Source organism: Camelina sativa, chromosome 11, assembly GCF_030686135.1.
Source record: "Camelina sativa cultivar CO46 ecotype springtype chromosome 11, ASM3068613v1".
NCBI classification, from domain to species: domain Eukaryota; kingdom Viridiplantae; phylum Streptophyta; class Magnoliopsida; order Brassicales; family Brassicaceae; genus Camelina; species Camelina sativa.
Genome location: NC_141890.1, coordinates 26,682,619 through 26,703,604, shown reverse-complemented (window position 1 = coordinate 26,703,604; position 20,986 = coordinate 26,682,619). Strand labels below are relative to the sequence as shown.

General features: G+C 35.0%; 2 protein-coding genes across 7 annotated transcripts; one reads left to right on the top strand and one right to left on the bottom strand.

Moving 5' to 3' along the window:
- Positions 1-507: 507 nt before the first annotated feature.
- Positions 508-11,773, bottom strand: LOC104724156 (UDP-glycosyltransferase 76E7-like). Of its 5 annotated transcripts, XM_087475605.1 has the most exons (4): positions 11,054-11,773; positions 2,478-2,608; positions 2,103-2,390; positions 508-2,030 (listed from the first exon to the last, which is right to left on the bottom strand). In XM_087475605.1, the coding sequence occupies exons 2-4, from the start codon at positions 2,584-2,586 to the stop codon at positions 1,162-1,164; spliced, it is 1,266 nt and encodes a 421-aa protein (XP_087331731.1). In that variant the 5' UTR covers positions 2,587-2,608; positions 11,054-11,773; the 3' UTR covers positions 508-1,161. The 5 variants fall into 5 exon arrangements, with proteins under 5 accessions (XP_087331731.1, XP_010440905.2, XP_087331732.1 ...); XM_010442603.3 differs by lacking the exon at positions 11,054-11,773 and having other exon boundaries at positions 2,478-2,761; XM_087475606.1 differs by lacking the exon at positions 11,054-11,773 and having other exon boundaries at positions 508-2,027; positions 2,478-2,761.
- LOC104724155 (E3 ubiquitin-protein ligase SINA-like 10) lies at positions 10,860-12,343 on the top strand. 2 transcript variants are annotated; one of them, XM_010442600.3, is made up of 2 exons: positions 10,860-11,413; positions 11,618-12,343. In XM_010442600.3, the coding sequence occupies exons 1-2, from the start codon at positions 11,066-11,068 to the stop codon at positions 12,293-12,295; spliced, it is 1,026 nt and encodes a 341-aa protein (XP_010440902.2). In that variant the 5' UTR covers positions 10,860-11,065; the 3' UTR covers positions 12,296-12,343. The 2 variants fall into 2 exon arrangements, with proteins under 2 accessions (XP_010440902.2, XP_087331733.1); XM_087475607.1 differs by having other exon boundaries at positions 11,142-11,413; positions 11,661-12,343.
- Positions 12,344-20,986: the final 8,643 nt, after the last annotated feature.

The following is a 20,986-nucleotide window of genomic DNA, read 5'->3' as shown; positions in this document are numbered from 1 at the left end:
AATGGAAATAAATGTATGGAGGTAAATACAAATATTCTCTAACTTAAATTATTTATATATTTATTTTAGGAAATAAAATTTCTTTATATATTTTCAAAAAATTGTTTAAGGTAAAGGATTTATTTTCTTTTACAATTTTTAAACCGGCACGATAATCTAGTATGACTATATTTTGGATATTTCAGGCAACCCATTAGAATCTCGGTTCGACAGCGGTCTTGGTTCCTCGGTTCGAAAAAATTTCGCCACCAAAGAAGAGAGAACAGCATCTTTTATCTCTGTCATTGTAATTTTCACTAACACCATCAAATCTAACTTTGGGTTTATTAGTTTGATTGTTTTGAACTCCAACTTAACCTTATTGTCTTTACTCTTAATGCCGGTTAAAACTCTTCTGCAAGCAAAAAATTTCGCATTTCTAATTTCACTCTCGGAGACATAACGAACCCTGAAAGAGAATTCGAAACAATTTTTTACGTACATCGTAAAGTGCAGAATCTGGGAGAGTTTGAGTGATTGTTGTTGAGTAGAGTTTCAAGAACAATCGATACAGAGTTTATTAAAGATCCTACAAAACTATTGTAGCATAGAAAAATAAAGAAATAACACTCATAAACACCAAAACTGAAAAGCCAAATCCTAATCAAAACTTAATAATATCTCAATGAAAGAAAAAGCAAAAAGCAAAAACTCTACTCCAAAACCGACGTAAACCTCGTACCGTGGGTTCAGCTTTCGTACTCGTACTCTAAATTCACCTGAATCGTGATCAAACTGAAAAATCCCCGAATTTTTATTAGGGTTCGGGTTTGATTCAATTCATTACCTCTTTGACGTCAACGGGTTTAGTGGATCTATGCTCGAAACAGCCCATTTAAAACTCAATAAGATAAAATTGGCCCGCTAGTTTTTAACTTGAACATCACTTAATTTGAAAAAGAAGAACAAATTCTTCTCTAAAACACCACTTAGAGTTGGGGACGGAACCAGTGAGGTCATGGAGAGTGAGAGGGGCGAGGTCGTAGAAGCCAAAGCCCGATCCAAAACTTCCAAAGTCGACGGATGTAGGCCAGGATAGTCAATAGCAGAGGTTGCCAATGTCGTGTATGTCAGATCCAGTACATAGAGGTCAAATTCCATTGGAACATGATATTCATAAGTTCACAAAGTGTTGATGAAGTCATCAAGTGAGTTGTGTGAAGAACCTTCAGCTAAAACAGAGGCTTTGAGTTTCTCTTTCAAACATAGAGCTCTCCTCTTCATCTCAACACCTTCTTCATCTATCATTAACCTCTTCACAGCTCTCTCGACCGCTCCTCTCTCTAGCTCACCTTCCACTTGAATCCCTACTTTCCACACACATTCCAAGTACCTTGCATTCCCCTTTTGATCAGCAGCGAAAGGCCTACATATCATTGGAACTCCTTCACCAAGGCTTTCTAGAGTCGAGTTCCATCCACAATGGCTCCAAAACGCTCCAACCGCAGAATGTGCAAGCACTTGCTTCTGCGGTGCCCATTTCAGAATGTAACCTCGATCCAATGTTACCATCTTACTAAACAAATCTTCCTCAGACATTTCAGAACCACGTATGGATCCTGGTCGGATCACCCACAAGAAGTTTTGGTTACTACTAACCAAACCCGAAGCCATTTCCAACGCTTCTTTAGTTTCCATCGAATTTATGCTTCCCAAACTTATATAAATCACCGAACTCGACCTTTGTTTGTTTAGCCATTCTATGCAGCTCTCATTCTCTTCTAAAAGACTCGTCGGAGGAGCTGTAACCGCCATGTGAAGAGGGCCTATAGGATACACCGGGATTTCTAATTCTTCTTGAAGCCACTCCAAGGATGACATATCTAGACACCTCACCGTGTTGATTATCACAGAGGAAGCTGTCCCTTTATAACATGTATTCTTAAACAACTCCACTGAATATTCTACTGATGCAAATACTGAAACTGGCAGGTCTTTGTAGCGTATAGGATCTAACTCTGGTACTAACTCCTCTTCCCGCCCACTGCCTTCTGCAAAACCATACGGTTAAAAGCGAACACATGAAAATGGCGTTTGAAAACAATAGTAGAATCATATATTACCTTTAAGTTGAGCTAAACCATCTTTAGCATAGAGTTTGCACACAACGAAGCGACAAACAAAAGCTGATGCACTTGTAGTACTTAAAATAACGTTACAAAGCTTAAACTCTGTAACTGCTGGTTCAACAAAGTACATGAACTCATCGTAGATTACACAAGCGATCTCTTCTTCTTCACTAACCAACAACTGACCTAACAACTCCTTAAAGCTAACATGACACTCTTTAGCTAGCTTAACCATAAACCTTCCTGGTCCAAGATTATTAAACTCAGACTCTGGTAAGGTCCCTGGGATGGTGACAAACAGAAAATCAGACAAATCAGTTGAAGGGTTTAAGTAGTTGAACTTGGTTTGAGCAACTGTAATAGAGAAACCTTTTAAGTGAAGTGCTTTTGCGAGCTGCATCATCGGAGTTATATGTCCTTGTGCTGGAGCTGGAACCAACACTACCCTTCTTCTCATCGCAAGATTCTTCTTCTCCATTCCTCGAAATTAGACTAAATCACTAAAAGATCGAACTTTTGGAATTACGTATTGAAATAATTATAATTCATGACCAAACTGAAAGGATTCTGAATCATGATCAAATCGAAAGTAAGCAAAAAAAAAGATTCCCCAAATTGTAGGACTCTTGTTTGATATCATTTTTCGGATGATTGGGGGATGACTTTGCTTTAGGAATATTTAAAGCTTTGACAGCCAATCAGGTGATTTTACTATTTTTTAAAAACCTTTCAAACTTACTTAAAAAAAAAAATAGTGACTTTAAAACAATCAAACCGACATCTTTATTTTCCCCCGTTATCTCTTATTCTTAAGATTATCTCTACAACTTTTTATATACTTTTTACATATATTTTTTTTTATGAATCAATCATTCTCATTTTTTTTTCTTTTTAGATTCATTTTACTAGTAGGTAATAAAAATTTGTTAAAAATTACCCCTTTGTGATACCTTTTTTAAAAATAACTTTTGGTACTTTTCGAACATTTTCATTTTTATCATTTTTTACACAATTACAATATGTTAAATTAATTTTTAGAATTTTTTATAGGTTTAGGTTCTCTATTTTACATTTAAGATATAATTTTGAGTGGCTAGGGTTTAGTAATTGGAGTTTAGGGTTTAGAATTTAGTTGTTTTATAGATTGGAAAAAGGGTATTTTTGAAAATAGACAACATAAAAAGATATTTTAAAAAAGTGACATAAGAAAAGAGGTATTTTTGAAAATCTCCAAATATTATTATATTGTCATCATCATCAAAAATCCATTTTTTATCCTTATAGTTGTATGCTTTTAATTAATTTTCAACATAAATCATATATGTGACTGATTTACATAACTAAATAAGATTAGATATTAACGTAAAAAGTTATTTTTGTCACTAAATTTGCTTTATGAATTAATTTCAACCATAACTTATATTTATTATTAATATTGTAATATCCAGGAATCCCGGTTTGGGATGTACATCGATCGATGCAAGTGTTGTATCGATCGATGCAAGCCTGGTTTAGTCGGAAAACGAGTAAGTTAAACTTTGCGTTTTGGGGTTAGGAAAACTCTGTAATCGAGTATAAAAGTAGGAACTCGAGGGTTTGGCCGAGTTTGCCCGTTTCTGAAGAAAGAGAAAGAGAGAAAGAAGTTCCTAAGTGTTCTTGAGATTTTTGAGAGATTTGTGGTTGTTCCTGTGGAGATCTGTAGCTGGGATCGTTGTAGGAGCTTGTTAGGATTGTAGATCTTCTTGTCAGGGTGTCAGAATCTTCTTGGCAAAGGTGAGTGCATGACCATGGCTTATCTAAGCTTGAGATTCTCTGATCTTCTTTGTTTAGTATTATGTGGTTGATTTCTTGGCTTGTTAGAGTGTTTATGTGTCACTTGAGGCTTTGGGAAACTTCTTTGTGGCTTTTGATCGTGTTTTGGTGGTTTAGGTACGGAGATCCGACGAGGAGCTTCAGGAAAGAAGATGCTCGGCAGGTGCGTCGATCGATGCACTTTGTGTGTCGGTCGATGCAATGAGAGGACGTCACAGTTAGACCTAGGAGCATCAGTCGAGATCATGTGGAGGCGTCGGCCGATGCAATTAGAGATTTCGTACAATGTCGAGCAAGTATCGGTCGATGCAATGTTGGTGTCGGTCGATGCAAGGTTGTTTCGGTCGATGCGACCGCAGTAGTTGTCAGTCGATGCATGGGTTGGTGTCAGTCGGTGCAGTTGTCCTGGTTTGTAGTTTGGTTACTGATTGTTGATTGATGGTTAGATATATCTAAATTGCTTGTGTGTATAGCCTAGTAGATAGAAGGATTTCCTCACTGAGTGTTTATAAAATACTCACGCATCTCATATGTGTTGTGGTGCAGGTAGAGGCAAGTGTGATCTTGGAATCATGGCGATGAGGAGGAGGATGATCTAGGGTCTCAGATATGTGTTGTTGGTATTGGTTATGTTCGTTAATGTTGGAACTTGGTTTAGTAGCATGCTAGGTCGCTGGTTTATATTCATTAGGGTTGGTATTGTATATAATATATTGGAGTTGGTTTGATATGTCTTCCGCTGTGTATGTTGGGTTATTGTTGGGTTAATGTTGTGTAGTAGTTGGGTTGTAATTAAATATTATGAGGTATTTAATTATATAATTATTATTAGTAGTAAAAAAAAACGGGTCGGATTGTTTCAGTTTGGTATCAGAGCCCTTATGGTTCTAGGATGGTTAAGCGGATGGTTTAGAGCGGTTTAGGGATTTAATTGGTTGAATTGATCTCTATGTTGGTTGATGCATGATGTTGTGTGATGTAATTGATTATGAGTAGTTAGTCAATTTGTATGTGGTATGGAATCCTAGTATCATCCTCTTCGAGCCTTCAATGAGAATACATGGTAAGATGTGTGCTTTGTTTGCTTTGTGTACGTTTTTTAATTTTGTGCTTAACCTTCTGTTCTGGGTAGGGCAAATGGTTAGAGGTGGTGTTGTTGCTGGTCGTTGACGCGGACGTGGTCGTGGTAGGGACAGAGGCCCAGCGGTTAGTGATACCATGGACCAGAGTGTGACAGTTGAGGGTGTTGCCAAGTCGCAGGGCTTCCAGGAGGGGTCCACGAGTGTGGTCCGTGGGGGTACCGATAGAACCATAGTCGTTGAGGGAGTCGGTGTGGGCGGTATAAGTGCCCTGGTGGCCAGTGATGCTAGGGTTACGGGTGCGGGAGTCCAAGCAGGTTGAGCCCCTGGGGTAGGCATTGATCTTACGGACTTGTTGACATGGCTGTTCGAGCGGATACCGGGAGATGGTACCGGCTCAGGCACAGGTAGCACCACCAGTGGCAAAGGAGGTGCAGCAGCCAGTGGCTGCGGATGTGGGAGTTCATTCTCGTTATGTCAGTATGTTGAGGGATATGAACTACATCAGAACTAAGTGGTTTTCGAGTGGTACTGATCATACTATTGCAGATGCGTGGAGGACGAGAGCGAAACGTAACTTCCAGTTTCTCAGATGTCCTGAGGAGTTTTGGGTGGACATAGGGATCCACAACCTGATTGGTGTTGCTCAGTTGTGGTGGAGATTAGTGGCTGCTAGGAGAGTGCAGAGGGAGATTTCTTGGGCTAACTTCGTCGAGGAGTTCAACCGCAAGAGGCATTAGACCGGTTGGAGGTGCAGTTTCTACAGTTATCTTAGGGGACTCAGTCGGTGCGGGAGCTGGACTTGGAGTTCAGTCGGCTTCTGATGTATGGTAGTCGGGCGATGGAGTCCGAGGACGCTCAGATCAAGATGTTCATGAGGGTACTTCGTGAGGACTTGAGGGTCTACTGTAGAGGACGGAGTTATGTTACGCGTGAAGAGCTAGTTGAAACTGCAACAGATTGAGGAGGATATCCGGGCACAGGCAGTGACGGTTAGTCCAGCAGTTCAGACGAGTGAGACTCAACCGAAGCAAGATCAAAGGAGGAAATTGGAGGGTACTTCAGGGGCGAGCCAGAACGGTCGAGGATGTTTTGGATGCGAAAGCAGGGATCAAAAGCTGGCAAGTTGTCCCAAGAGGGATGTGCCGTAGGGGATCTTCGAGTGTGCTTTCACTGTGGGGAGGTGGGGCATGTAAAGCCTCGCTGTCCTAAGTTGCAGCCGTTGACAGTGGCGGTAGCTCAAACAGGGGTACAGCCAGGAGCGTAGCCAGGACGAGCACCATGAGTTTACATGACTATGGAGATGGGAGGACCAAGTGGCGAATCCAGAGCTTGTCTTTTATTTTTATCGGTTGTTTGCTTTTTGTTTTGGTTATCATGAACAATTGTTGCACTTTGAGGTTTTATTAAGATGAGTTTCTTTTAAGGAATTTTCTCTTTGACTCGTGTGTCATGTGGAAAGGAATTATCTCAGGAATTCTATAAGTGGAAAGTTTTCATAAATAGAAAGTTTCTAAAAATGGAATGTTTTATGGGGGTTAAAGCTTTGCTATTTTTGGAAAGTGTGTGGACAATACCTTGAGGGTAGAGTGTTCCAGTGTGACCTGCTCGTGGTCATGGTAGTATTCGGGAAGGAGCATATGGTGGTTAGTATGACATTGCGATGTTTTACGCAGACCACGAGAGGTGATTCTCGTTGGAAAGTGCTTGGAGACGTCAAGACTTGCTTGCTCTAGGGACGGTGGGTCCTGAACAACTCATAAGGAGATGGTGGTTCTCCTGAGGGGATAGTAGTTCCCCTGTATACCGATAGCTTGAGGGGTGGTAGGCCCTGAGAGCGACAGAGGAGATGGTGGTTCTCCTGGGGGATGGTGGTTCCCTTGGTACCGAGATCTCAAGGGTGAGGACTCAAGAGTGAGACGGTATGACTCGAGGACGGTGGTCTGAGAGTGAGATCGGTATGGCTCAAAAATTTTGACCTGAGAGTGGATGAGTTAAGAGCAAATAATGTCTAGGACGTGTGGATAAGCATAGAGACCGAATTTAGATGTCGGGGTTGATGGTGGTTCAATCCTGGGTTTAGTGTTGACCAGTGGGGTCAGGATTGTATGGACCGGTGGGATCAGGATGGGTTGACCGGTGGGGTTAGGATGGGTTGACCGGTGGGTCAGGATGGGCTGACCGGTGTGGGTCAGGGTTATGTGGACCGTTGGTTCACGTAGATGTGCAGATTGTTGCGACAGTTGCACGAAAAGCCTTGGTTGACGGTTTTCAGTCCGGTCGGAGGATGTGCGGGCCGTGGTGACGGTTGTACGGAGATCCTTGGCAGATGGATGGTTGTTCGAGATTCGAGGATGAATCTATGTTGGTGGGGAAGAATTGTAACATCCGCAAACCGGAAACCCGGTTTGGGATGTGCATCGATTGATGCAATTGTTGTGTTGATCGATGCAAGTGTTGTGTCGATCGATGCAAGCCCGGTTTGGTCGGGAAACAAATAAGTTAAACGTTGTGTTTTGGGGTTAGGAAAACCTTGGAATCGAGTATAAAAGTAGGAACTCGAGGGTTTGGCCGAGTTTGGCTGTTTGTGGAGAAAGAGAAAGAGAGAAAGAAGTTCCTAAGTGTTCTTGAGAGTTTTCAGAGATTTGTGGTTGTTCCTGTGGAGATCTGTAGCTGGGATCGTTGTAGGAGCTTGTTAGGATTGTAGATCTTCTTGTCAGGGTGTCAGAATCTTCTTGGCAAAGGTGAGTGCATGACCATGACTTACCTAAGCTTGAGATTCTCTGATCTTCCTTGTTTATGTGTTATGTGGTTGATTTCTTGGCTTGTTAGAGTGTTTATTTGTCGCTTGAGGCTTTGGGAAGCTTCTTTCTGGCTTTGGATCGTGTTTTGGTGGTTTAGGAACGGAGATCCGACGAGAAGCTTTGGGAAATAAGATGCTCGGCAGGTGCGTCGATTGATGCACTTTGTGTGTCGGTCGATGCAATGCGAGGACGATGCAGTTTGAACTATGAGCATCGGTCGATGCCATGTGAAGACGTCGTTCAATACAATTAGGGATTTCGTGCAATGTCGAGCATGCGTCGGTCGATGCAAGGTTGTGTCGGTCGATGCGACCGTAGTAGTTGTCGGTCGATGCAGAGGTTGGTGTCGGTCAGTGTCGTTGTCCTGGTTTGTAGTTTGGTTATTGATTGTTGATTGATGGTTAGAGATATCTCAATTGCTTGTGTGTAGATGGGAGGATTGCCTCACTGAGTGTTTATACAATACTCACGCATCTCATGTGTTGTGGTGCAGGTAGAGGCAAGTGTGATCGTGGAATCATGGCGATGAGGAGGAGGATGGTCTATGGTCTCGGATATGTGTTGTTGATTTTGGTTATTTTCTTTAATGTTGGAACTTGGTTTAGTAGCATGCTAGATCGCTGGTTTATATTGGTTAGGGTTGATATTGTATATAATATATTGGAGGTTGTTTGATATGTCTTCCAATGTGTATGTTGGGTTATTGTTGGGTTAATGTTGGTTAGTAGTTGGGTTGTAATTAAATATTATAAGGTATTTAATTATATAATTATTATTATTAGTAAAAAAAACGGGTCCAACTGTTTCAAATATATACAAAATCCCCTATATAATAAAACGGAAGTACACGACATTTTTTTTGTAGACTATATAATAGATATATTTATGATTTTTTTGTTATAAACTTGTGATAAAGGTATATCATAATATACGGGTTAGTCTGATTTTTGGTAAGTAAAGATAATATGGATTTAGTTAATTATAGTAACATATAAATCAGTTATAGGTAACATTTAAAAGATAAGAAAACTCTCAACCTAATTAAAACAAAAATATGTGATTCTTTTTTCACATTTATTTTATTATATATTTTAATTATTTTAATTTTTTATCTAATATATTTAGCCAATAAAATTTATGATTTTTTCTGCATATGATGTAATTAAAATTTTTTAAGACGTACATATATTGCCCAACTGATGAATAAAAAAAATATACAAAATGCCCTACATCACCTAAAAAAACTAGGCAAAGATTCAAAGTCATATTAATAAAAAAGAGACCAAAATGATTCTGAATACGAATGAGCAGAAACCTTGATTTATCAGATATTGAAATTAAAAAATTTATGCATTTTCTTAAATTTCAAAGAATTTCAACTTTTAGTAACTTTAAAAATTCAAATGTATAACTTTTTAAAAATTTTAAAGATTATTAATATTTCAATTATTTAAACATTTATCTTTTTATAAAATTTTTAAGATATGAATAATATTTAAACTTTATAAGAAGTTCAAATATTATAAGTATTTCAATTTCTAAAATAATAAAATTTATTCAAACATTTTAAATTTTAATAATATATATGAATTAAAATATCACATGACGGGTTATATGACAGGACATGTATGAGTTGATATTAATAGAAAATTAAAATGTCATTAATTTGGTGCTACACGGGTAAAATATCATCTCATTATTTTGTGAACTTTTTAAAAACTTTAAAAGATTATTAATATTTCAATTATTAAAACATTTAATTTTTATAAATGTTTAAGATATTCATAATATTTAAACTTTATAAGAAGTTCAAATATTATAAGTAGTTCAATTTCTATAAAAAAAGAAACTTTATTAAACATTTTAAATTTTAAAAATATATTTAGATTTTTATGAAGTTTTTTCTGCGGTGTATAACGAATTAAAATATCACATGACGGGTTATATGGCTAGACATGTTTGAGTAAATATTAATAGAAACTTAAAATGTCATTAATTAGGTGTTACATGGATAAAATATCATCTCATTATTTTGTTAACAATATGAATATTAGATTAATAGACGTATCTAATTAAATCGACTAATTAATATTGTAACAAAATAATTAATATGCGGTATAGTGTATGTTAAGTCATATAATTAACAATAAAAATACAATATATAATTTTAAAAACTAAACAAATCAAATAAAATTAACAAACATAAATTAATATTTTTATCAATTAACTTTAACTGCAGTGTACTGTGGGTCAAAATCTAGACTTACTAGAATAGATCTTACAAAATAGATGTTATTTTCATAAATTATATTCAACATATGATTTCATGGTATAGTGTTTGAGCAAAAAAAAAATTAAAACAAATAAAAAAATCATAAATATAACACTTTAAATAAAAATTACAATATAAATAAAATAAATGTTAATCTGTGCTATAGCATGGATCAATTCTAGTAATAATAATAATAAACAAACAACTTTGGATGTACATCTTATAAAGTTGTTTATTACCAATAAGATTTTAACAGTTAAAGTTTCTATGACCAAAACATCTACATCCAAATTTTCTGCAGTCAAAATCTCTAAAGCCAATAGTAATAGTCGTTACCATGTCAATTTATTTATCGTTTAAAACTTTAATCAAGATTTTGTTAAACTCTTCTAAATTTTGGTGTTATTAGTTTGTGATTTATAAAAAGTCATATACAATCTTAATGAATATGGTGTTTTTGGATTAAAAATTTTATAAAGTCATTAAAAGATTTAAAAGATTGTGTTATTCAACTAAAACAAAAGAATCTACGATTGTTAACAAATTTAATTATTGTATTATTGGTTTATGATTTTATATACAAAATAAAATTATAAAAAGTATGATTAAAATATTAAAATTGTTTTAGAGACTTTACAGAATTATGGAAAACCTAATCAATATGATTTTAGAAAACTCCCTAACAAGTTTTAAAAATCTTTAGCTTATTTACTTTTTATAATTTTACTGAACTCATCATAATCCTAATAAGTTGCGATGATAAAGGACGGATTCTTATAAGGGATTTATAACCGGTGCTATAGTTTTAGCTTCCAAACGTTTTTCCCATCGAATTGTTATAACCGGTTCAATTCGGTTTGGTTTGATTTTGATTTACCAAATTTTAAACCACACATTCCCATCGTGACCAAAATCATCATCTCTCTCTTTAAAAAAAAAAAAAAAAAAAAAAAAAAAAAAATCGTAGATCTGACTTACCCCGATCCGGCGATGGCGAGATTCTCAGTTTGCTGCGGAGACGACGGAGAAGGAACAAGCAACAATCATCAATCCCGGAAAAGACAACGACTTCCTTCAATCGATGAAGATGAAGAAAACGTCGAGAGCTCAGACGCCGGAAGTTCCGGTGAAGAAGAAGAAACACAGAATCGAGGAAGGGGAACGGACTCTGATGACAGCGATCGCGAAGTTGTGATAGAGGAGACAAGATTTGGTAAATTCGTAAATAGTCAGAGTTCTTCGTCGAGCAATGATTCGCCACTCTCTGTAACGTTGTTGGATCCAGATGTTCTCGATTGTCCTATTTGCTGTGAGCCATTGAAGAATCCAATTTTTCAGGTTTTGATTCTTCTCTTAGTTGAAGCCTTCACTGATTTCACCAATCCATTTATAGGTTTAGAGTCATCACTAGGAAAGATAGAACTTAGAGGAGCCTTAACTTGTGTTAGATTGAGGAATTGGGAATTTTTGGAACTTAGAGAAGCCTTAACTAAGTTCTAGAATTTGTCATTGTTTGTGATATGTTTGTGGTTATGTGTTCAGTGTGATAATGGTCATTTGGCTTGTTCTTTGTGCTGCACCAAAGTGAGGAACATATGCCCCTCATGCGCATTACCCATTGGTTACGTTCGCTGCAGAGCCATGGAGAAGGTTATAGAATCATCTAGAGTCTCATGTCCAAATGCCAAATACGGGTGTAAAGAGAATACCTTCTATGGAAACCGATTTAGCCACGAGAAGTTCTGTGTTTTCACCCCTTGTTCCTGCCCCATACGTGACTGCAACTACTCTGGCTATTACAAGGATCTCAACAACCACGTCCGTGCTGAACACAAAGATGACCTGATCTCGTTCATGTGGAACACTCGTTTAACCATTAGCTTGGACCTCAACGAGAAGACCACGATTCTTCAGGAAGAAAACGATGGGCATGTGATTGTAGTTCAAGTTTTCATGGCGTTGCACGCTGTGTATGTTAGTGTCAGCTGTATTGCACCTTCGGCACCAGGAGTGGGTAAGTTCTCGTGCAGTATAGCGAAGATAACCGTTGATAACTTACTGAAGCAAGGATTCATGTTGAAGAACATTCAGAAAGTGAAGAATGAACAGCCCGAAGATGGTTTTATGTTGATTCCTTCATATTTGTTGTCTGGTAATGAGAACTTGAATTTGCAGATTTTGATCGGCCATGGCCATGCCAATGCCATTATTCATTCCTGATTGTGTAAACTAGTTTAAGTTGAATCTTAAAAGTTATTGTGAATCTAACACCTTTGTGGAACAACGTTAAATAGTTTCATGTCGAATCTGAAGTGGAACCAATTCTGGCAAGAAGTCATCAAACCGGACGAACTGGGCTTATAAGATACAGATACCAAGTTTGACCATAATCCCTACACATTAACACAAGTCGCCTGATTTATTAAATCCAAAGCAAGAACAATGAATTGGGCTTGGTCAGATAAGTGAAACAAGTCAAATGAAGCAGAAAAAAATGTATTGTTATGTTTTCGTAAAATTTTTGAAATGTTAAAATGCTCAGACTTTTTATGAATCTTTCCTAATTAAATTTACTGTAAAGACCATTTTTGAGTTGTCAAATTATTTGCTTTTTTAAAAAATCTTTGCAATACTAAATTACTTCGAAAAAATTTGATTTTATATTTTCACTGTGCCAATTGAACATATAACTGGCTTTACATACACTAAAAACCTTACTGCTCTTCCCATGGTCACACTGGAGCTGTCAATTGTGTTTGTCCGTGTTCACATTGGCCATCCGTACAGACATTCCATTTCAATGGATTATGATATGGTCAAACGAAAAAAATACCAAAAACATCAATCTTTCGAGACTTGAAAAAACAGGACACAATTAATTCTAGTCTAGTTTTGTCAATGAACGTCAAGATCTCTCCAACTTACATATGATATTCAGAAACTAAAAGAGAAACTGAAGAGCTTTACTTCATATTCTCTATGTAATACACAATGCTTCTTTATATTCCTTAATAAACTCCAATTCATCACTTATTAAATCTTCGCAACCAATTCCTTTCACATATCAAAGCAGACCAGTTGTAGGTAGGAGGCAACTCCTACATTGGTCGAGGACGCGCACTGCTGTCGTTGTGTAGGGATGCTTAGAACATACATAACATGAGCGTCGATCAACTTTTTTAAATATATGCTCGCAGTTTACCGCGGGTTAAAATCTAGTAAAGGTAATAATTTCAATTAGTTTTTTTTTTAAAAAAATTTCAAAACTTTACTTCCCTCCAATTAAGCAAATTAGAAATAAAAATAAAATATTTGATTAGGTATTTGAGTTCGGATTTTTGGCAAGATATGATTACGCAAATCAAGTTGAATGGTTTATGTTAATATATTAATACCTTTTATATTTGTGTTAATATAATTTCGGATTATTTGATTCGATTCTAACTTTTTTTACGCAAATCAAGGATTAAGTGTGGTGTATATGGTTCCTTTTCGAATTGAAGTATCTCTATTTTATATGTTATTAATATGGTAAATTCATTTTGAAACTGAATCACTTTTGGAGGAGCTAATCATTGTAGGTCATATCTTGTTTGCAACTATAATCAAGGATTACGCTATTAAGACGTGATTTTGGAAATCTATATATACATTTTTTAAGTACATTTTGGGTTTTACCCTTCAAGTTATCTTTATTTAAAAAGTTATTTACAAATCTAATCCTTATAAATTGTACTAAAAAACAATAAATGAAATATGGTAATCAACAATTTGGAGCTGATTTCAATTCGTAATTTTGGTAATAAGTAAGATATAAAAGTAAAGTAATATCACTTCATAATTTTAGTTTTAATTTTCCATAAATCTCGGTTTCCAAACATATTTATTTCAAAATCGTTTTATTATATAACCATAAATCTGGGTTTTGAAACTACATTAATCTCCATTTGTTTAAGGAAAATTACATTAGGTTAAGATTATGTATATTGGCTTCACAAATTGACTTAAAAATCGGGAATGAATATCCAAATCTTTATATATGGAAAAGCAAAAATCGGAATATTTTCACAAATAGAAACTTATATTGAAAACAATACTCTCATTCTATGGAAAATTCCTTACATTCCGATTTTATGCTTGCTCTACAAGATGATCGAAATAACCATCACCCCTAACCCTACCCTATACAGAGAACTATATAAATATGCAACAACCACCTAGAAAGCCAAAAACCACGATATTAGAAAAATCCACCAGCAAACAATTATAACATGCAACAAACAATCATCTATGCCTACAGTGACATCAACATCAACATCAACATCATGGCTAAAGGCTCTGCTTACTAAGTTACTGGCAAGAAAGGCAATTTTTTTTTTACCTACAGTCGTTAACTATACAAATATGATTTATGTATTTCCAATAGAAGTTGTATTCTTTTTTTTCTCTATTAGTTTATGTTCCTGTGTTTATATTATCACTATATAAATATAGGATATTTTATTTCACACTCATGTTAATAGATATATATATATATATAACATGTTAAAAAATCATTAATTTTTATTATATAACATCAATAAAGTATGAATTTTTAAAGTGCATACATCAGTATATTTTTTTAGCAAATTTTTAAAAAGTAAATGTAACAACAGTATTGATATTGGTCATATTGATGATAATTAATAAGTATATATATAATTATACTTATTGAAAATTTACAAAGGGATTTTTTCAAATATTTCATATTTCTTGAATTTTTTTTCAAATGTGCTATATTGTTTTCAGTTTTTCAAAAATCCCATATTTGGCATTTATGTCATAAATTGTTGTCTCCCAGAATAAAAAAAAAGCCAAAATTGTCTATCAGGAGTTAAAATTGTCCACAAAAATTTTAGTTGTTTATCTAAAGGGTTAAAATTGTTCACGATCGTTAAAGTTGTCCACTAAATGTTAAAGTTATCCACAAAATGCCAAAAATGTTGTCCACCAAGACTAATTCCATTTTTTTCATTTGCGCTCTTGTCATTGGTATGACACATTTGGATAGGATGAAACGATTATAGCACATTTGGAAAGAAAAAATATTGTTTATAGCATATTTGATAGTTTTCTCATTTACAAATATAATCTCAAATTTAAAAATTTTAATTATAAAAAATAATTGTCCCGCGGTATACCGCGGGTTAAAACTTAGTATTAAATTTATTTTACTGGCAAGATTTATTTGCTCCTAAAATAAAAGGCATTAAACAGATTACCGAGGTGACGAATATTCATTTTTCTTTATACCTAATTTTATTTTGTTATCTAAAACTAAAAACGAATAATTGCTATATTTTTTTGTTTAAATATTAAATTTTTAACATTAATATAGATCTAAATTCTGGTAAATTCTAGTAAATCCTCAACTATAAATCCTAGTTATTTTATATAACAGTTTTCTATTTACCAGTACTTGATTAATAAACAGGCAAATAATCTGTTACGTAATCTGTTGTGATTCTTGTTCGTTTTTTGTACAAAAATTATTATGCTGAAAATATTTATATTTAGTAATATATGAATCATTAGACCCTAAAAACTATATTAGTATAAAAATTTACATCATTATATATCGGTTTTATGTTAACAAACCACTATATATGCGGTATACAATATATGATTCATTTGACCCTAAAAATTATATCATTAAACCCAATCAGGTATAAAATTTACGATTCATTATATCCAGAAAATTATATTATTAAACCGGATCATGTATTTTTAGGTGATTTGTATTGGCTATTTCTCTCCAATCATGATGGAAAGCGACAGACATAAAGCTTCACGAATGGGAAAAAATCTCCTTCCGACGCAGGAACAAATTAGGTTTCATTATTTAGTTGAAACTTTGGGTTGAATCGAGAAACACTGCATGTGAAAATTGTTTATGTAGATGATGTAAGAATTGTTTAGTTGTTTGCTTGTTCTGGTGAGGGGTGATGTATATGATAGTCATAGAAAAAAGGCAAAATTAGAAATAAAGGAGCTTTTTTAAAACATTTGTTCATCTACACTTTTTTAAAAAAAATTTGGTAAACTAGGTTTTAGGGTGTAAATAAAAACCAATTATACCCTCAAAAAACAATTCAGATTAAATTTGTATATCAATTATATATTTAGATTAAATGTGTAGATTTTTAGTAGATGAAATAAGGAAAATACCAAATTAATCGAAATTTTTGGTGAAAAATTAGTGGGATTTTAACCGGGTCATAGCCATATGAGAAAAAAAAACAATTTCGGTAAAAAATTAGGGAAGGCCAAAACAAAACAATAATTGAAACCCTTATTCCGCTGTCTCTCTCCATCGTCACCATCTCACTGTCGGCTCTCTCCATCTTCACCATCTCACCGTCGTCTCTATCCATCGTCACCATCTCTCTCCATCTTCCGCCATCTCTCTCCATCTTTCCATCTTCCGCCATCTCTCTCCATCTCTCTCCATCTTCCGCCGTCTCTCTCCATCTTAACCATCTTCCGCTGTCTCTCTCCATCTTCACTGTCTTCCACCATCTCTCCATCAGGTTCTTAGTCGTTTCGGTGGTCTCCTCTTCACTATCTCAAGGTCAATCCGGTTGGATTTCTCTTCACCATTTCTCCATGTCGATCACATTAGGTATGTTGATTTGTGGAATTTTTTTTGCATGTTTAAATTTTGTCCTTGTTTAATCTTGATTTCAACCTAGATTAGTATTCTTTATAAGTAAATTATCAAATTTTCAGTTTGGATTTCTCTTGACCATTTATCCATGTTGATCGAATTTGGGTATGTTTAATTTTGAAATTTTTTTGGCATGTTTAACTTTTATCCTTTTGTAATCTCGATTTCAATCCAGAATTTGTATTATTATAAGTACTATTAACAATGTTTCAATGATTTTCTTAATAATGTATTAATGATGAGGATGAAGCTTTCGGTTTTCTTATTTTTCACTATTGTATAGACTTTAAATTCTTGTCTTGCATCTAAATGATTAATAATCAAGGTTTTTTGTTCTTAAATCATAATTTTAAGAATCTGTATTGTGACTTTGTTTTTGAAAGTTTGACTCTTTCTATCTCAAGAAATCGAGTAATCATCATATCTTTGTTTGGTATCTTTTTTCACTATTGTATTGACTTTAAATTCTTGTTTTGCATCTAAATGATTAATAATCTAAGTTTTTTTTGCTCTTAAATCATAGTTTCAAGAATCTGTATTAATTTGTTTTCGAAATTGAACTTTTTAGTATATAATTTTCTCATGTCTTTGTTGATTTTTGTTATGATTTCAGAGGTGTTTCCTTCTCTCACTGCTTCTTAGCTTGTCACATCTTTGCTTGTTGCATCTTCACCGCTTAAGAGGTATGTAGAATTCTATTAGATTTTTTTTTTGAAACCAGTTATCATGTCTAAATATGTGATTTATAAATTGTGATTTATTTCAGTTATGGCTAATTTATACTAATTCATCTTTTACTATATTCGGCAGGAATGGAACAATTGAACTATCCTAAGTGGCTTATGAAAGATGGAAGTGAGCCACAAGTTGGACAGATAAATAACTCTTGTCGAATGTCTATCTTACACAAAATCAAGAGCGCATTACCAGAAGAGTATGAGATTGTGAAGGATGATCCAGTTTTCTCAAATATATTTGCATTGTATGAGAATGGTCTTGGGTACTCAGCTCGGTTTGATACACAAGATCATGTGTAGGCAGTTGGTGACTAAGAGAAGACATGAGTTGTGGTTTGTGTTTGGTAAGAAGTCGCTTAGATTCTCAATGCAAGAATTTCATGCAGTTACTGGGCTAAAGTTCAATGACAATTTCAGTGATGATTCAGAGAATTAAACAGATGATAATGGGTTTTGGAGTAAATTGTTGAGTCAAGTGGTATCATTACCATTTAAAGTTTGATGAAGACCCACCTTGAAGCAGCTCCATCTTAGGGAAAAAAAAAGAAGATAGTATTCGGTTTATGTATGTTTGTGTAATTGCTGGGTTGGTAGTGGCAAAGGATGAGAAGAAAGCTATACTACATTCATACATCAAGCTGGTCATGGATCTTGAGAAGGTTAGGAGTTATCCTTGGGGTCTTGTAGCTTTTGACCATTTAGTTAGCTCTATAATGGAAGCAAGAAAGAAATTGAAGAACCCCATAAGTAACATCCTCAATGGTTTCTCATATGCTCTTCAAGATTGGGTTATGGAAGCCATTCCTGTCATTGGACAACTTATGGGAGAGAAGATTGACAAAGAGATTACAGTTGGTCGATGCTCTAATTGGAAAGGTGCTGCAAAAGTATCCTATGATGAGATCCTCCTTGTAGAGAAATCAATTGGAAACAAGGTTAGTTGACTATTTTTATTTTATGAATATATTCGAATATGTTGAAATATTTTTACTAATTGATAAACGAACATTAATGTATGTTGAATTGGTTTTTTGTTTTTGTTTTGGTAGTATGTTGTTTATCCATACATTTCCTCCACCGGAAACTTTGATGTATTGGAGTCCATTGAATTTATGAAGAGTGGTGAAATAAAAGATTGTGAAGTGGACAACTTGGATGCTTTGATCAGATCTGGCTATGATTTTGGAGTTCATATTTGGGAGAGTGTCGAAGGATATGGTGTGGAAGATGATAATATTGAGGATGTTGAAGAACAATCTCATACTGTTGGAGGGGATAATGAAGTTTCGGTTGGTTTGGAGAGTGGTGAGAAGCAAGCTAATACCCCATAAGTGTCTAGCTTGAAGAAGAGGAAGAAGAAGCAAGTTGATCATGGAGCAGAGACACAGAAAAGGATGGTGCTATCTCAGTGAGCATCAACTTCACATTGTTCTTGTGGAGATGAAATGAAGCGGTTCTTTAAGGAATTGATTGACTCTTCTTTCAAGAGCTTCACAGAGACCTTTGGGGAACGATTGCAAACATTGGAGAAAGATGTATCAGATATCAAGGCCTTGATATCCAGACCAGCAGAAGTGGATCCTAGTCCATCACAAGTAGATCCTAGTCCATCACAAGTGAAGCCCAAAACTTCGGTACATAAGAAATAGCTCAATGCCTTGTTTGATCTAGTTATATTGTAATCTTTGTGTGGTCTTTCCCTTTTGTTGTATTCTTGTTTGTATGTGTATGTTGTAAACACAAAATAATACTTTTTAATTTATGTGTTGTAAACTTTAACCAAAGCCTTTCATAATTTTTTTTTTTGACAGGTTAAACCGTTTGAATTTGATAATCTGTTTACTTCGCCTCTTGAGATAGACCTTAATGTAGATACACAAGACTACCTAAAGAACACAATAGAACACTTATCTCAAAAGTAAGTTGTATCCGGATTTGATCCTACACTGAGTCCCCAAAATGCGGGTATAGATGACCCGGATGCGGTGTTGACTTTCGTTGTTGATGATGTATGGAATGCTTTTGAAGAGTGGAGTAGGCATCTCGAGTATGTGATTCATACATTTTTATATACATGTTATGATTTATCAAATTATTTTTGCAACCTTACAATTGGTTTACGTTTACAGAAACATTCAACTGGATCCAACTTTACTAGATCAAGAATTGTTTGACTGAGTCATGATGGGCAACAAATAGCTTGGAAACGAGGTACATGTCAATCTTTTGAAAAATCATACTTTATATTTTCCAAAAGAACGTCAAACCTTATTTTAAGTTGGACAAACCTCTTTCGACAAACCTCTTTCTTTAAATATTTTCAGGAAATGGATGCAATGATGTATATATTTCGGGAGCATACATCTTTAGGCCGCTTAAAGTTGTATCGTGTTGGTTTCATGATTTGTCAGTTTAGCGTGCACGTCAAAAGCGACTACTTCAAGTTTAGATCGGCAGGATGAATCCACGCTTGGAAGAAACTTTTGTTAGACTATGCCAAAGGTGAATTGCCATCTCATGGAAAGACAGGAAGAAGTTGGGCTGTAGATTTGGACAGAATTTATGCACCGGTCTTCATTAACGGTAATCATTGGATCTCAGTTTGCATTAACTTCATCCTAAGAACAATTGAAGTCTATGATTGTAATCAATACCACAACAGAAGACACGTTGAGTCATTCGCACATGTCATCCCTCGTATTGTGAAGGAGATTCACAAAAAGATTGATGGAAAGCTCCGGTGTTGACTCAATATGGGATCATCGAGGTCCGTATGCCACCTAAATTAAAATCGCTCAAATTTTGATTGTGGAGTTTATGCCCTGAAGCATATCGAGTGTCACATGCGTAATCTACCTTTTGATTTGATTGACAATGAAAACATCAAGTTTGCTCATTTGAAGTTGGCAGTCGATCTTTGGATAGCAGCAAAGGATCCTGAGCTAGTTAATCGAATGAAGACTTATGAGCCTCCAGTGTTTTCTTATGAGTTTGTAGACATTTGCTAATTTTTTAGCGTTCTTATGGTTGTGATGAATGATGTTGTTTGATGGTGTTGCTTTTAGACTAATATCAGACTCATATGTTGACCAAACAAACAAACAAGGGAAAATAAGCATAACAACACAATTGCAGACCCGATTTTTAATTTTATTGACTCGATTTAAACCAACTGCAGACCCGATTTAAACCAACTGCAGACCCGATTTTAAATTTTATTATTTGGGAAAAAATTAAATTAGGATTCTTCTTCTCCAAAACTCTCTTACGAGGGGGTATTGAACTTGTATTTTAAGGAATTTGGTGGGATTTTAATATTTTAGGATTTTGCAAGATTCTATTGAGCTTTTAGAAGATTTTTGGTTATTTGTTAGAGTTTTTATATATTTTTTAAAAAATATTTTGTGATTTGGATAGATTCTCATTTCAGATTTTGGGAGATTTTAGGATACTTTATAACAAAAAAAA

Excerpts from the sequence above, each read along its gene's own strand:
- LOC104724156 (XM_010442601.3), bottom strand. The coding sequence starts at position 2,586 with ATGGAGAAGAAGAATCTTGCGATGAGAAGAAGGGTAGTGTTGGTTCCA. Across the intron at positions 2,031-2,102 it reads TGGTTTAGCTCAACTTAAAG|AAGGCAGTGGGCGGGAAGAG; the intron begins GTAATATATGAT and ends ATGGTTTTGCAG.
- LOC104724155 (XM_010442600.3), top strand. The coding sequence starts at position 11,066 with ATGGCGAGATTCTCAGTTTGCTGCGGAGACGACGGAGAAGGAACAAGC. Across the intron at positions 11,414-11,617 it reads TGAAGAATCCAATTTTTCAG|TGTGATAATGGTCATTTGGC; the intron begins GTTTTGATTCTT and ends TTATGTGTTCAG.